Source organism: Myotis myotis, unplaced genomic scaffold (assembly GCF_014108235.1).
Source record: "Myotis myotis isolate mMyoMyo1 unplaced genomic scaffold, mMyoMyo1.p scaffold_m19_p_12, whole genome shotgun sequence".
Taxonomy (NCBI): domain Eukaryota; kingdom Metazoa; phylum Chordata; class Mammalia; order Chiroptera; family Vespertilionidae; genus Myotis; species Myotis myotis.
Genome location: NW_023416316.1, coordinates 6,225,198 through 6,241,597, shown reverse-complemented (window position 1 = coordinate 6,241,597; position 16,400 = coordinate 6,225,198). Strand labels below are relative to the sequence as shown.

At 39.4% G+C, this 16,400-nt stretch overlaps 1 protein-coding gene across 16 annotated transcripts in view; it reads left to right on the top strand.

The window, feature by feature from the left end:
- GAPVD1 (GTPase activating protein and VPS9 domains 1) overlaps positions 1 to 16,400 on the top strand; it is a 58,590-nt gene that overhangs the window by 27,857 nt on the left and 14,333 nt on the right. For 4 of the 16 annotated variants that reach the window (XM_036329650.1, XM_036329654.1, XM_036329655.1 and 1 more), the window contains exons 7-16: positions 1,729 to 1,889; positions 3,179 to 3,308; positions 4,683 to 4,808; positions 7,933 to 8,106; positions 9,765 to 9,905; positions 10,966 to 11,100; positions 11,538 to 11,657; positions 13,575 to 13,652; positions 13,891 to 14,261; positions 15,953 to 16,040. In XM_036329650.1, coding sequence (XP_036185543.1) covers positions 1,729 to 1,889; positions 3,179 to 3,308; positions 4,683 to 4,808; positions 7,933 to 8,106; positions 9,765 to 9,905; positions 10,966 to 11,100; positions 11,538 to 11,657; positions 13,575 to 13,652; positions 13,891 to 14,261; positions 15,953 to 16,040 — 1,524 coding nt within the window. Of the gene's footprint in view, positions 1 to 1,728; positions 1,890 to 3,178; positions 3,347 to 4,419; positions 4,458 to 4,682; positions 4,809 to 7,932; positions 8,107 to 8,751; positions 8,775 to 9,764; positions 9,906 to 10,965; positions 11,101 to 11,537; positions 11,658 to 13,574; positions 13,653 to 13,890; positions 14,262 to 15,952; positions 16,041 to 16,400 lie in introns of those variants that run through there. The other 12 variants (XM_036329652.1, XM_036329657.1, XM_036329653.1 and 9 more) reach the window with 9 other exon arrangements.

The following is a 16,400-nucleotide window of genomic DNA, read 5'->3' as shown; positions in this document are numbered from 1 at the left end:
ATAATATGAAATAATATCATCAACAGGAATGTGACATATTCTTCAAGTGTTTGGCTTTCATCATTCCAAAATGTAAATTTTCAGAATTAAAAATAGAAAAAAAAATTTGACACTCAATGATTTTTAATGTTATAGGCTGTTTTTACTATTTCAGCATGAAGAAATAAGTGATTTTTGGTATATTAGATATTTTTTCTCCATATTCACTGCTATACATTAGTTCTTCCACTTCATAACTTCCAGAAGTATTATTAAATATGGGTAGAATGGAAAGTAAATTTCAGTTTTTCCAGTAGTATTTTGTATAGTCATGTGACTTGGTCATTGAATTTATTTCATATTTTAAAAAATGTGTCCATTATTCAGAGGGTTGATTTTCTTTCTGTTTAATGCTTTCGCAACCCAGGACATCAGTTAGCAGCCATCACTGCCTGGGATTCCTCAGCCACCAATCTTACAGCTCATATTACTCTAGTAACCCCATTTGGTGGGTAATAGGCTGTTCTTACTCTTCTTGTATAACTCTTATTTAAGAAATAATTTATAAAAGTGTGCTCCATGTGCATGTTGCTTTTGCTTTGTGTTACATGAATTTTGGTCACTTGCATTTTTATAAATTATGAGGTTTGTTACTTAAAATTCATGAAGTTCATGAAGCTGAATTTAAGTTCACAATTCAGTAGAAGATAGGTGAACCTGACTTTTGACGTGTGCCCTAAAATTTTGAAAGTAAGAGTTATTAATCAACACATCAACAGCATTGTGGAGAGAAGATGATTGTCTATATTTCTGTCTTTAAGTAGGTCAGCTTTCACTCAAAGTGAAGTTGAAAGACTTGTTACTATAAAGTGCTTTGCTTTATGTCTGTACTTTTAATTATTTTGCACTGAAGTAGACTTTCTAGTTAGTCTTCTGGTTGCATTGAATTTTTATTGACCTCTGAAAGAAAATAGAAACTTATCACAGAAGACTAAAACTCACAGAAAAATTATTATCAACTACCCAAATATTTCTGAAGTTCTTGTAAGTTCTATAGGGTGAATTATTTTAGGAAAAAGTATTAGGTAGGGGAAAACACCCCCAAATAATTAGATTCTGTATTAATTTAGAATGTTTCCAGTAAGCAGAAAGGAAACTTGTATTCAAACATAGAAGAATCACTCCTTTATCTTTGGAAAGAGGTTAATGCATTTCAGGAAAACAGTGTGTTTTCAAAAACGGATTCTGGTTTTTCAATAGTTACCTAATTAATTACTAATGTACATTACTTTATATAGCTATCAGATTTCTATATGAAATTTTCTAATGCTTTTGAGTTATTAGTATGGGAGACCTGTGGCAGTTAAATCATTTTATAGGAGAAATAATTGAAAGTGTCTTGAACAGATAAGAAATAAGGTAGGTAATGCTTTTCTTGTCATCCCAAGTCTTAAATTGATGGGGACATGTTCGCTGTTCTGCAGGTGTGGTCATCTGTGTGTCACTCCCTGTCAGGTGAACATGGGCCATTGTTTCTGGTGATCAGTTTTAAAGGAGAATAAGTATTAATCATCAATAGATTAACTGGGAAGATACAGGGTTTTTTTTCTTATTCATATTTTCACCATTCCTTTTGTGTGTGTGCATGTGCAAATGTTCTACATTAATAAAAATATTTTTGTATTTAGTGCGCCATCTTCTTCATTTTATCTTTTTCTCTAAATTGGCTAATTTAACTTTTTTTATTAGCAACTCGGAGCAGAAGCCGCACCAATGTGCTAATGGACTTACATATGGACCATGAAGGATCATCTCAAGAAACCATCCCAGAGGTGCAGCCCGAGGAAGTGCTGGTCATTTCCTTAGGGACAGGTCCCCAGCTTACTCCAGGGATGATGTCAGAAAATGAGGTATGCATGTATTGTTACATTTAACTCATAGCCACCAGTGTTTAGAAATGTGGATTCTATTCTTCTAATTAATGGCCCCTTGATTCTATCAGTCACTATGCGTTGAGTGAATATTTTTCATTATCGTCAGTGGGCCTACCAGGATGCACCATCTAGTGCTAAATTTCCTGTGCACAGTGCTGGAGGCCCTGCACGTTGGTGCATTTATGGCACTGTAGTCGGTGGCCAGGCCACACCTAAAGGAAGTTTCCTAATAGTAGAAGAGCCAGGGAGCCAGGAAATTGTGGTATGGAAATTGAAGAGACTTTTCCAGTGACCTGTAGGAAGTGATTTATGTTTATTTTCTATCTAATGATATTCCAGTGGTATTCCTGCTTTAAAGAGCTGAACATTCTTTAGAAGTACTTTCTTTCCTTTGGCCGGTCAGGAAGAAATGGAAGAGATAACTGTGGAAAAAAAACTAAAAGTGTAAAATATTTTGAAGAAATGAGATTGGGGGTATGGGAATCATTTTTAAGATGTTTGTAAACAAGAGCTTGGGACAGGGGCAAAGGGAAAGAAGAAACCTTGCCTCTCTAAAGGTAGAACCCCTCCTCATATATTGTGACTCTCCCCACCCCCCCAAAAAAGCAACATATTACATTCAAAAGTGAGTGCTTACTATTCAAGAAAACTAGTCGTGGCCTGGGAATAAGGGACCAGTTACAGGGTTGTTAAAGTGATGATGGTCGTTGGCTATGTTTGGAATTATAACATTACTCATAGGAAAGAGAACTGTCAAAGTCCTATACTCTGTCCCTATACACACACACACAAAGAATGAGCTACAAAAACTGTCAGGATCAACATTTTAGGAAGCCTAGAATGTAATAAAAAACATAACAACCATGGGAATGCTTAATAAGGAAAAAACGAACAGCTGAATGCCACTCAGCGAGTTCTGTGCATTTACCTTATCATGTTACCTGTCCCCAAACCCCAGTTCAGTGGCAGCCTTGAAGACAGCAGTTCGTATTCCTACGCAGGGAAATGATCCCTTTGTTCAGTTCATTCATACCACTCTCTAGGCCTGTTCAAACTCTGGCACCCATCGGGTGATGGGAGGGCAAAGTTTCAGTTTTTCTCACCGATACTTACACTTCTCTTCTAGCGGTACTTAATGCTTGATCAGAACCTTGTAGATTGATTTTAATTAAAAAATAATTTTAGGTTAAAAATAACTTAAATATGCATTTGCTGTGGTTTGTTTTCTTTCTGTTGTGACAAACCAATGGCATTTTATTTTTTAGGTCCTAAACATGCAACTTTCGGATGGAGGACAAGGAGATGTCCCTGTCGATGAAAACAAACTCCACGGTAAACCTGATAAAACCTTGCGCTTTTCCCTCTGCAGTGATAATCTGGAAGGAATATCTGAAGGTGAAGGGTTACTTCATTCAAGGAGTTGTGTGATTCAAGTAATGTTTTGTTTTGTGTTCTTTAAAGGAGCCTTATAAATTATAATTATACCATCTGTGCCCCTGACTGAGGAGACTAATGAAGTTTTCCTCTAATGATCTTGAACAGTTGGCTGTAAGATTCTTTCTTGAATAAAATTAAGATTGCAAGAAAAAAAATGTTAGAGAAAGATTGCAAGAGACTGATGGTCATAAAAAATGGAGAAGGTCTGAGTCTTCACTGGGACTTGAATAATACCAAGTTTTGTTTCTCTAACGCTGATATATACCAAAATGAGTAGAGCTCCTTTAGAGGGATGCGATGCATGTCTAAATGGAAAAGAATGGACTCACTAGTGTTTCAGGATGTTGTGTGTACTTCTAATGTTCTGCATATTCACACACTCACACCTTTTATGAAGCAGTAAGATAAAATGAAAATAGGAATAAAAAAGAAATTTAAAGGCAAGATTAGGAAGTAAGACTATGTCATTCCATATGCTAGGATCAACTTTTTGGTTTTTTGTTAATCCTCACCTGAGGACATCCCCCCCCCCCCCCATTGAGTTTTAGAGAGAGTGGAAGGAAGAGAGAGAGAGAGAGAGAGAGAGAGAGAGAGAGAGAAGCATCCATTAGTTGCCTCCTGAATGCACCCCGACCGGGGCCCAAGGCTCGAGCCTAGATCAAGCCTGCAACCGAGGCGGTGCCCCTGACTGGAATCACATCCGAGATCCTTCAGTCTGGGGGCCAACGCTCTAACCGCTGAGAAAACTGGCCAGGGCAAGAGCGACTTTTTTAATAAGTTCAACTTTACTAACATTTTAAAATAAGCATAAAATGTAGTAACTTTTTCTTTCCTCTAATTTTTCAAAGCATAAGTAACAGTTTCATTCTAGAAAATGCTGAAAAGAAATGGAATCATTGTAATCTCATCATTCTGTTAATAACAGTTAACATTTTGGTTCATTTGTAGCAAGATTAAGGTTGTGCTGTTATGTAACCTTTTTTTTGTTTAACAATATAACAGTAACATTTCCCTTGATGATTTAACATTCTTAGATAACATGGTGTTTAATGGCTGTTTTCTTTCATAGTTTATTTAAACATTCTTCTATGATTGAAGATGTAGATTGCTTCTGCTTTCCACTTACAAGAAGCCCTGAACTAAGCAACCTTAGATGAGTTTTTGAACTGTTCCTTAGGATAATTCTCTAGAGGCAGAATTACTGGCCTAAAGGGCATATATATTTTTAAGGTATAAAAGCAGTATAAAAGCACTTTAGTCTTTATCATTAGTGCCTTATCAAGGCATGAAAAATTGCATGATGGCTCACTTACAGTGGAAACATTTCTCTAGGTCCTTCCAATCGCTCCAATTCCGTGTCCTCTCTTGACCTGGAAGGAGAGTCTGTGTCGGAACTGGGAGCAGGACCTTCGGGGAGTAACGGGGCTGATGCGCTGCAGCTCCTGGAGCATGAGCAAGGTAAGCTGGTGTGGACACAGCTGCTCAAGTGGCAGGAACTTCCTTGGTTGCCACGTGAATGATGTGCTGCCATGTAAGCTGGCTGTTGCAGTAAGAATACATTTGATTATATAATGAGCATTAAACTTGCACTTACTCGTAGTTCCTTCAGTTCTTAAAGATGTGGTTAGTTGGTAAGTGAATTGTTTAGACTTGAATTACATAGAATAACTAAAATGAATTTCTTGAATTCTGTAATATTAAAATTTTCAGAGATACAAAGATACTGGTAAAACCTGAGGTCTCAAGGTATCTGGAATAGGGAGAGAATGGTACACAAATGATTAGAAGTATCATAAGAGTTGCTGTGGCCGTTCTGAGTGCGAGATATGGTGGTTGAAAGTGCAGGAAAAGCTTATTGGAAGAAAATATTAGCCTTAAAGCCTGGCTGGCATTGCATGGGCAGAAGCTGGAGATCAGGCATTCTAGGTGAAGGTATGGTATAAGCAAGTCAGAGAGGTGGCAAACCAGGTACTTATCCAGGAACTCCCAAGGAGGGGAATAGTATGAGGGAAGGATTGAAGAACAGCTGGGTCCCTGTTGTGCTTTAGGAAGATTAATTGGAAAAGGGCCCTTGGATTTATTTAAAGATCCCTGGTGTCCTTCTGGGATGCCCTCAACTGGGTTCGAGACTGATTCTTAGACTTTAGTGTGTATAAAAATTACCTGGGGAGTTTTTTTAAAAGCCTACATCTATGGGGGAATAATTCAGTGTTTTTTGGTACTATGTACCCCGTGTTAATTATAAAATATGTAAAATGAAGTTCGAAGACATAAAGTTCTTCGAATTCGATTAAGAAATCAGAGAAACCAAGATGGCGGCATAGGTAAACACCGGATTTGCTGCCTCGCACAACCACTTCAAAAATACAACTAAAAGACGGAACGGACATCATCCAGAACCACAGGAAGGCTGGCTGAGTGGAAATTCTACAACTAGAAGGAAAGAGAAAAGCATACCGAGACTCAGAGGAGGTGCGGTGTAGAAGTAAAGTACAAAGGTGCGGAGGTGCATGCGGAGAGGGCTGGCGGCTGAGGTCACAGTTGTCTTTTTCAATCGGGAGGGAGTCTCAAGCTCTGAGCTCCAGTTCTGGGCGAGTCTCTGGAGACCCAGACTCACATGGGAGAAACGGGACTGTCTGGCATCGGTCGGAACTCAAGGGCAGCTTTCTCTCGGAGGCCCTCACAGCGATTGCTGGGGCCTCTGAGGGCAGGACTGAGAGCAGCCATATTGTTCGCTCCGCCCGCCCTGTTGATCCCCTGGGGCCCTGCCCCGCCCAAGCCGTGCATGGAGGCTTCTGCATATAAAAGGCCCAGCCCTTTGTAATCTGAAAATTACTTAACAAACTGCAGCTGGCTCAAGGCCCCACAGCAACTTGCATTGCTTTACAGCTGGCTTCTGCTGGGTAGCCTCAGGCAGAGGCTAGATTAGCACCTCCTTAGATCCAAGAGCCAGTGTACCCAGTGGTCATAGAGGGACCATCCAATTACAACTCCTCAGATCCATAAGGGACACACTCAGGGGGCAGACTCAGTGAGCACCAAAGCCCTCCTGAAGCAAGTCTTGCCCCAGAAGGGTGTCTTCAGCACAGAAGTTCTCCCACCATAAACACAGCTGATTCTCACAGCCAATTGGCCTGGAGGTCAATTCTTCCCAGTGATACCTAAAACAGTCAAGGCTTAACTACAACAAGACTGTGCACAAAGCCCACAAGGGGGTGCACCAAGAGTGTCTACCTCAGGTAATTGGGGAGGCTGAGCCACTGGGCCCTATAGGACACCTAGCACAGAAAGCCACTCTATCGACACAGCGAAGCATAAAAAATGCTGAGACAAAGAAACAGTACACAAATGACAGAAATGGAGGAAAGCAAACTACTGGATATAGAGTTCAAAACCACACTTTTTCAAGAATTTTTTAGAAACTGCTGATAAACTTAATGAGACCCTCAAGAAATCTAGTGAGACCCTCGATGTTGTGATAAAGGACCAACTAGAAATTAAGCATACACTGACTGAAATAAAGAATATTATACAGACTCCCAACAGCAGACCGGAGGATCACAAGAATCAAGTCAAAGATTTGAAATATGAAGAAGCAAAAAACACCCAACCGGAAAAGCAAAATGAAAAAAGAATTCTAAAATATGAAGATAGTGTAAGGAGCCTCTGGGACAGCTTCAAGCGTACCAACATCCGAATTATAGGGGTGCCAGAGGAAGAGAGAGAGCAAGATATTGAAAACCTATTTGAAGAAATAATGACAGAAAACTTCCCCTACCTGGTGAAAGAAATAGACTTACAAGCCCAGGAAGCGCAGAGAACCCCAAACAAGAGGAATCCAAAGAGGACCACACCAAGACACATCATAATTAAAATGCCAAGAGCAAAAGACAAAGGGAGAATCTTAAAAGCAGCAAGAGAAAGACAGTCAGTTACCTACAAGGGAGTACCCATACGACTGTCAGCTGATTTCTCAACAGAAACTTTGCAGGCCAGGAGGGAGTGGCAAGAAATATTCAAAGTGATGAATACCAAGAACCTACAACCAAGATTACTTTATCCAGCAAAGCTTTCATTCAGAATTGAAGGTCAGATAAAGAGCTTCACAGATAAGGAAAAGCTAAAGGGGTTCATCACCACTAAACCAGTATTATATGAAATGCTGAAAGGTATCCTTTAAGAAGAGGAAGAAGAAGAAAAAGGTAAAGATACAAATTATGAACAACAAATACACATCTATCAACAAGTGAATCGAAAAATCAAGTGAATAAATAATCTGATGAACAGAATAAACTGGTGAATAGAATAGAATCAGGGGCATAGAAAGGGAGTGGACTGACTATTCTTGGTGGGGGGGGTGTGGGGGATGCGGGAAGAGACTGGACAAAAATCGTACACCTATGGATGAGGACAGTGGTGGGTGAGGGTGGAGTGGGGGTGGGAACCGGGTCGAGGGGAGCTATGGGGGGGAAAAAGAGGAACAACTAATAATCTGAACAATAAAGATTTAATTTAAAAAAGAAAAAAAAAGAAATCATAGCTGTGCTACCATTTTTTAAATGCTTAATTTTGTTTCTGATAGCCACAACACAGGATAATCTCGATGATAAGCTGAGGAAGTTTGAAATCCGTGACATGATGGGACTGACGGATGATAGGGACATATCAGAAACAGTGAGTGAGACCTGGAGCACAGATGTCTTGGGAAGTGATTTTGACCCTAACATTGACGAAGATCGTTTGCAAGAAATTGCAGGTAATTGCTATTTAATGTCTCTGGAATATTGCTTATTTCATGTCCACCACCCTTCATGGGAGGGAACTTCAGTGCTCTGACAAATGTGGTGTGTGTGTTAGCCCTAACTAGGAAACTGAGACAGCTGCATATAGCCAGGCATTCATGGAGTTTTTCTTTACTTAAATATAGGTATGTTTTTTTCTGTCTACATTTAACTTCACCCCCAACCCCCAAAAGAGAAAAACCAGTCTTTTGAATTAGCTTCTCGTCTAGTCTTGTTTGTAGGGCATAGTATATGTTCTTAGTCTATAATTAGGATGTTCTTTAGAGACGAAACACCTACCTTAAAATGAAAATTCTGACAGATTATAGCCATAAAATCTTTGGGAATAATATGATACTGAGAGTCTAAAAATTGCGTTTACTTCTGGAAGTATTAATTCAGTTCCAAAAAGTAACTAGTTTTTAAAAGAATATATTTTTATTGATTTCAGAGAAGAAGGGAGAGGGAGAGAAAGAGAGAAATATCAATGATGAGAATCATTGATTGGCTGTCTCCCGCACGCCCCCTGCTGGGGATTGAGCCCGCAACCTGGGCAAGCATTTCAAACCGGTGAGGGTGGAAAAGTAACTAGGTTTGTCTTTTTCTTTTTTTACATCAAGTTTATTGATGCACAGTTTACAAACATTAAAATTCACCCTTCTTTGAGTTCTGAAAGATACCTTCTTCATTTTTTGAAAAATCATGGAACATTTCAGGCAAGTACAAGAGAGAATAGTGTAATAAACTTTGTGTACCCATCACTCAGCTCTGACAGTCACTCATACACATGGCTAGTTTGTTTCATCGCTTCTCCCACCCACTGCCCTTTATCCCCTTCCCCATTATGTTCAGATATTATATTTATAATTATGTCATGGGGGTAGGGGCAGGGTGGAGGGGGTCAATGGGGGGAAAAGGGAACATTTATAATACTTTCAACAATAAAGATAAATTTTAAAAAATTATCTGCCAGCCAGGGCAGAACTTGAGTATTTTTAACACAGGTGTACAGTAATGTTTAATCCTGTATGTATTTTTAAGTAGTGTAAATAGATTTCTTAATTGGTTTCTATATTACTTTGTTTCAGATGCTAAGTATTTAGTATTTTTTCTGGCAGTAAGCTGTATTTCAGCAATAAGCTGCATTTGCAGTTAAACAACTACTGCAGAGGTGGTGTGTTTTCCTGCAAATACATTTTATTGCTCTGAATATGTGGCTAATGTGCCAGAAGAGAACATATTTCGGCCAGTGTAACTCGATGTGGTTAAATGTCTGAGTGGTTTTAATCCTTGTAGGACTATAAAATTGAGAGAGTTATTAGGGACACACACAAAATCTGCTGAAAAACCAAGGTGAAAGCTAGTTGAAATGACTTGATCCAACAATGTGTTTTCTCTACGGAGAGTTCAAGGTGCACAGGAGGCAATGGGTGAAAAAGAGCTCGTGTCACTGTGACCACAGGGGAAATGTGCGTTTTTGTGGTGTTATTGATTGAAATTGCTCTTACCTTGGCTCCTTTCTCGTGGCTAGAGTAGAGAGGTTTCGTGAGCGTTAGTGTTTGGCTTTTCTCCGTTATTGTTGCGCTCTCCATCAGGACCTTTGTTAACCCTTTGCTCCCCACTGGTTATACAGGTGCAGCAGCAGAGAACATGTTAGGCAGTTTACTGTGCCTGCCAGGGTCAGGGTCAGTGCTTCTTGACCCCTGCACTGGTTCTACCATATCAGAGACAACAAGCGAAGCTTGGAGTGTAGAGGTTTTGCCAAGTGACTCAGGTTAGTATGCTGTCATTTGCATTTTGATTTGCACAGACGTTTAAATGTAAGGTATTCTAATTTCTATATTATGGACATTTTGTCAGATATACATTTGACAAGTATGAGGCAATCCAATTGCTAAGAATGTCACATGGAAAATTAGCGTAAGGCATTTTCTTTCATCAAGAAAAAATGCAGTTTTGAATGGCATGGGCTAAGATGGCAGGTGCTTTCTGACTGTTCAGTTCTTTTGGAAGCAACTGTTAGTAAATCATCAGGGTTCTCTGTGGATTGAGTCCAGTCGCTCCCATGAACTCATCACAAATAGGAGCCCTGAGTGGTTGGATACCTGGTAAGCATGTTTCGATTTACATGGGGAGAACTTGACCCTTTAAAGATACCGAATGTATTTTTGAAATGTGCTGAAATTCAGACTCTGGAGTACTGCAAATTATTTTGTGCACAATTATTATAAATGTATATGAAGTGGTTTGTACTTTGTTTTTTCTTATGTATTGCATTTCTACTTTCCCCCCTGATTATGAAGATAAATCTTTGCCTTCAACTAAATGTCAACTACCAGAATGCAAATATAAATAACTATGTCTGAATTACATTCTGTCTGATCTGCTTGGCTCAAGAATAATAAAGTGATCCTATATATGTTGAATAACGTTAACATATTCAGACATGCTAAACATACATAAGGAGACAGTAGGATTGGCTCACTGCCTGTTGAGCATCCATAGGAGTTGTTTTTTAGAAAGTGGTTGATTTAATGCTAGGTTATTTCATATGCTCTTGTTTAGTTGACTTGCTAACCAAGAACACACACTGTGAGATTAGTGACCTGGAAGAAGTTTTCATTTTTGCACAACTAACTGGCCTAGATTGGGGATGAAAATAACAACCTTGACTTTCTTAACACTTGATCTTACTAACTTTGCTAACTGGCCCAGACTTAGAAATCTATTTACACTGATTTCATTCATACCCTGGTAGCTTTCATCATCTGGGTCACAAGCTGAAACTGGCATACTAACAATCACTAATGTGACACCTCACGTCTTCTGTTTAGAGGCCCCCGATCTAAAGCAGGAGGAGCGTCTGCAGGAATTGGAGAGCTGTTCGGGACTGGGTAGCACATCTGATGATACGGATGTCAGGGAGGTCAGTTCCCGCCCCAGCACACCAGGCCTCAGTGTTGTGTCGGGTATGTCTGTCTTGTTTTAAGGAATAAGGATTTCAAGGTGTGTTCCCACATCTCCATTTGTAAAGTTGATAGCAAAGAGATATGTTTTATTTAAGAGCTGAGTAATTTTCAGTTAACAAAATTATTTCTATGGGCCCTTAAATCTGAGAGTTTAATGTGTAGCTTTAGAGAGCCTGTTGAAGTAACTGGCAAACAGTCTGGATGTGTTCCCTCTATAGCTCTCTCTGTTCTTGGTAGCTCCTTTACTGTGTTTAGATAGCATGTGATAATTCTGGTTATGTCGCACAAGTCCAGGCAAATGTATTTAAGCAATAACTCACATGTACAGAACTAGGGCACAAAAATTTGAGAATATTTACATTTCTCCAAATCTCATATACTTTTTGTGTGGTTATGTTATTCTTCTTGCTGTTTATTTTTTGCCTTCTTTTTTAAAGGCATAAGTGCAACCTCTGAGGATATTCCCAATAAGATTGAAGACCTGAGATCTGAGTGCAGCTCTGACTTTGGGGGTAAAGATTCTGTCACTAGTCCAGACATGGATGAAGTAACTCATGGTAAGAAGGGAAAATGAGATGACTTTTTAAACAGTCACACTCATGGTGAAGCTGGCAATCTTACGCATTGCTGGTGATGGTATCAGTTGTTACAGCACTTTGGGGCATAGTTTGGCGATACGTATGTAAGACCTTAAAAGTTCACATACCAGATTTGGTCCACTTTAGGAATCAGTCATAAGGAAATAGTTCCATGTATGGACAATGTCTAATGCACAGAGATGTTCTTCATAACATTAATATTTGCAAAGAATTTAGAAACAACCTAATCATTAAAAACCAGAATGGCTAAATGAATTTTGATATAACCACTTATTAGAATTTATGTAGTTATTTGTTATTTTTTTATTTTTATTTTTTAAATATATTTTTATTGATTTCAGAGAGGAAGGGAAAGGGAGAGAGAGATAGAAACATCAATGATGAGAGAGAATCATTGATTGGCTGCCTCCTGCACGCCCCACACTGGGGATCGAGCCCACAACCTGGGCATGTACCCTTGATCAGAATCGAACCTGGGACCCTTCAGTCTGAAGGCTGATGCTCTATCCACTGAGCCAAACCAGCTAGGGCTGTAGTTATTTTTTAAATGCTTTAAAATATGTGAAATAACTTGGAGAAATAAAACATATCATTTGGAAATTGTATTTTATCTATTTTTTAAAAATATTTTTTTATTGATTTCAGAAAGGGAAAGGGAGAGAGATATAAAAACCAGTGATGAAAGCGAATCATTGATCGGCTGCCTCCTGCACACCCCACATTGGGGATCGAGCCCGAAACCCAGGCATGTACCCTGACCGGGAATCGAATCGTGACCTCCTGGTTTATAGGTCAACGCTCAACGACTGAGCCATCCAGCCAGGCAGTAGTATTCGTATTAATATGAGTTATTTTATAAATTGTCATTTGCTGAGAGCAGTATTAGAATTTTAAATTTTCCAACTTTTAATTTATTCTCCTTCGGTAGGTAGTGTTGCCCTTCTTTTTATAGGCAGAAGCTGAACCTCAGGGAAGTTGTGACATTCTGAAAATTTTGAAGATTTACATCTGCCTCTGTGATCTTTGCATTAACTATGGGATATAATTTGGCCAACAAAAGTAGCAGGCAGATAGACCACTTAAATGTAATTAAAATCCATATATGTACCAAGAAACCAGAAACACCAATCAGAAAGGATATATGCATGCCTATGTTCATAGCAGCACAATTTACCATAGCTAAGATTTGGAAACAGCCTAAGTGCCCATCAGCAGATGAGTGGATTAGAAAACTGTGGTACATCTACACGATGGAATACTATGCTGCTGTAAAAAAGAAGGAACTCTTACCATTTGCAACGGCATGGATGGAACTGGAGAGCATTATGCTAAGTGAAATAAGCCAGTCAATGAAAGAAAAATACCACATGATTTCACTCATTTATATGGATAATAAAGACCATTATTAACTGATGAACAAAAATAGATACAGAGGCAGAGCAGCATCGAACAGACTGTCAAACTACAGGGGGAAGGCTGGGGAGGGTGGGGGCGGGGGGTAAGAGATCAACTGAAGGACTTGTATGCATGCATATAAGCATAACTAATGGACACAGGACACTGGGGGGCGGGGGTAGGGGAGGCCGGGGGAAGGTCAAGGGGAAACAAAAAAGGAGACATATGTAATACTCTTTGTAATACTTTAAGCAATAAAACAAAATTTTAAAAAAATCCATATATGTAGAAAAAACATAAAATGAATTTGGAGTAATCAGAATTTGATCTTTATTAGATTCTTTTTCCCCCCCTTATATGTCACTCAAACTCTTATTGATGAAAAAAGTTTGAAAAGTGTGGAAACTGTCAGAACCATTTTCACTGTTGAAACTCTCATCGAGTCCTGAGTTCTGACTTGGTCTGTTTTGTCTGTTTTAGGCGCCCACCACCTGACCTCTCCCCCTTCTCAATCAGAGTCTCTGCTCGCCATGTTTGACCCACTGTCTTCACATGAAGGTAAACTAGTCAAGTGAACTATTTAAAAATTGAGATATAATTGACATATAGCATTACATTCATTTCAAGGGTACAACATAATGATTCAATATTTGTATATATTGTGAAATGGTCATCACGTGAGCTTTTTGACTCTTGTCTTATCAAAGTCAGAAGTATGCAACCAAAGCCCATTGTTAATAATGCCTTGGTTAGAGCAGTTGTGTTTCAGTTGCAAACTTTCCCCCCTGTGTTCCAGGGGCTTCTGCTGTGGTAAGGCCAAAAGTGCACTATGCCAGGCCTTCGCATCCACCACCAGACCCTCCGATCCTGGAAGGAGCTGTGGGAGGAAATGAGGCCCGGCTGCCAAACTTTGGTTCCCATGGTTTAACTCCCGCCGAAATGGAGGCATTCAAGCAGCGGCATTCTTACCCTGAGAGATTGGTGCGCAGCAGGAGCTCCGACATAGTATCTTCCGTCCGGAGACCCATGAGCGACCCCAGCTGGAACCGCCGCCCAGGGACTGAAGAGCGAGAGCTCCCTCCAGCCGCAGCCATTGGTGCTACCTCTTTGGTGGCTGCACCTCATTCGTCCTCTTCATCCCCGAGTAAGGACTCCTCACGAGGAGAGGTATGGGACACAGGCCACGGAGAATTTGCTGGTGTGGTCAGCTTTAATGTCTATCTGCCTCATTCTCTTAATATCTGAAATTAACATGGATTATATACGTCTAGGGCTAAGAATGGACAGTAGTCATCATTAAAGATGATTTGCCTAGTATATCCACAACCTAATCCATAGGAAACCTCTAGTGCTTTGTTTTTGTAGTGTTGCATTTTTATGATGCTTTTAACTTTTTCCAAATAATTTTATATCAAATTTAATTTAAATCTCCAATTTCCTTCCAAGATGGTTAGCTATTATTTTTTTCAGTGAGTATTATTTTTTATTTTGTTCTTCATCAGATTTTTAATTTACTTATTAATTATACTGATGGTCCCATGGTTTTCTATTTTATTTAATGGGTTTATTACTGTCATTATTTTTGTCCCCGATTTGTTCAGTGGAGCCCCTTCAAGCTGTCAGAGGTTCTTTTGATATGCTGCCATCATTCTTTGAGTATTTCTTTCCTTTCGGCACAAAATGTTATCAGCTTATATTGTACTGTGTCTGTCCTAGTCCCGGACCAGCAGTTTCTCCAAGGAACCCTTGTTCCTTTTAGTAGAAAATGGTATTTAAAAACCAAGATCTGGATACTAGGTGTGCTCTTTGCTGTAGGAGTGTTGCTACTCCCAGGACCTCACAGTAGACAAAGCCATGGGAGAGAGTGTGTGTGAATATACATGTGCATATACATATTAACATGTGTGTATCTTTCTCTTTATATGTAGAGAACCATGAACATACACCTATATGTTTCATTCTACTCTAAAAACAACAGTTTATTTCATCTTTCTCCCTTCCCATATTTGTAACTCCCTTCTGTGATAGAAAACCGTTTTCATAATTCTTCATGCATATACTTACTTGATCAGTCCTCATGTATGTAATCAATATGCCATCCCCACTGCTAAACCATTCCCCATGGATGCCCTCATCTCTCTCCTTGGGTTCTGACACCCCATCTACAAGGATGCCCTGAGAGAAAATATTTTTAGTTCCAGTTTTGTCAGTGAATAAACAGATATTAAATGACTTGTTTAAGGTACATAATGGGCTACTGATACGTGGTCTTAATGATAACATAACTGATGATCAAAACATGAACTTTGAAGTTGGTCAGAATCTAGGCTTGAGTCCCAGCTGTGCCACACATAGGCTATATAAATTTGGGGAAGATGAGTGATAACCGTTTTTAGCCTCATATTTCTCATCTATAGAAAGGGCTTAATAATAGTATTTATATCCGAAGGCTACTGTGAGGTTTAATGAGATAACATATATCCTTTTACTCAGTGTTTGGCACACAGTACAGACTGGGTTTTATTGTTAATACTGCTGCTACCATCTCTACTACCCTCCTAGACTTTATTTGCATTGCACTTACTCTTAAGATTGTCTTAAGTGCCTCCTCTATGCAAGGCTCCATTATAGGCTCTCAGTTTACTCACTGATGAGATAGTGCCTCCCCTCAAGCAGACCCTTGTCTGGCTTAAAAGGTACCCTTCCATGTTCCCAGAGCTTCCTCTACAGCAGTACGAACAGTTTTTCTTTTAAGACAAACCTGAGGGGTCTTTGTATTTTACAGACTAACTGAAATCCTTTTCATAGTAATTTGCCTGCTGCCCAACTCCAAATAAAGCATCCAACTTTTCCTACAGACTGAAGAACGCAAAGATAGCGATGATGAGAAATCAGACAGGAACAGACCTTGGTGGAGAAAACGTTTTGTTTCTGCCATGCCTAAAGGTAATTTTATAACATATTAGAATGCCATATTAGCAACCAGAAGCAAAGCCCTGAAATCTCTTTCCGAGCCCGCATCTCAGCTCCTCTCTCCCTGAGGTTTGCTGGGCTTGTTTCCAGCTGTTTTTGCGCAGGTGGATGCTAAGGCAGAGTTTTAGCTTATTCTTTGCAGGAAGTGGTAGCGGTTTCATAAATGGAAGTCATGCAAGCGGTGGTTTAAATATCATGTGCCCTGATGTTAGACACGTAGGGCTTTTGACATATGTATTGCCAGTAATTATTGCAGGAAAAAAGGGATGCTGTCAGTAATTAAACTGAACATTTGAAATTCATCCTTTACATTCCTGGAATAAACTTAAGTTT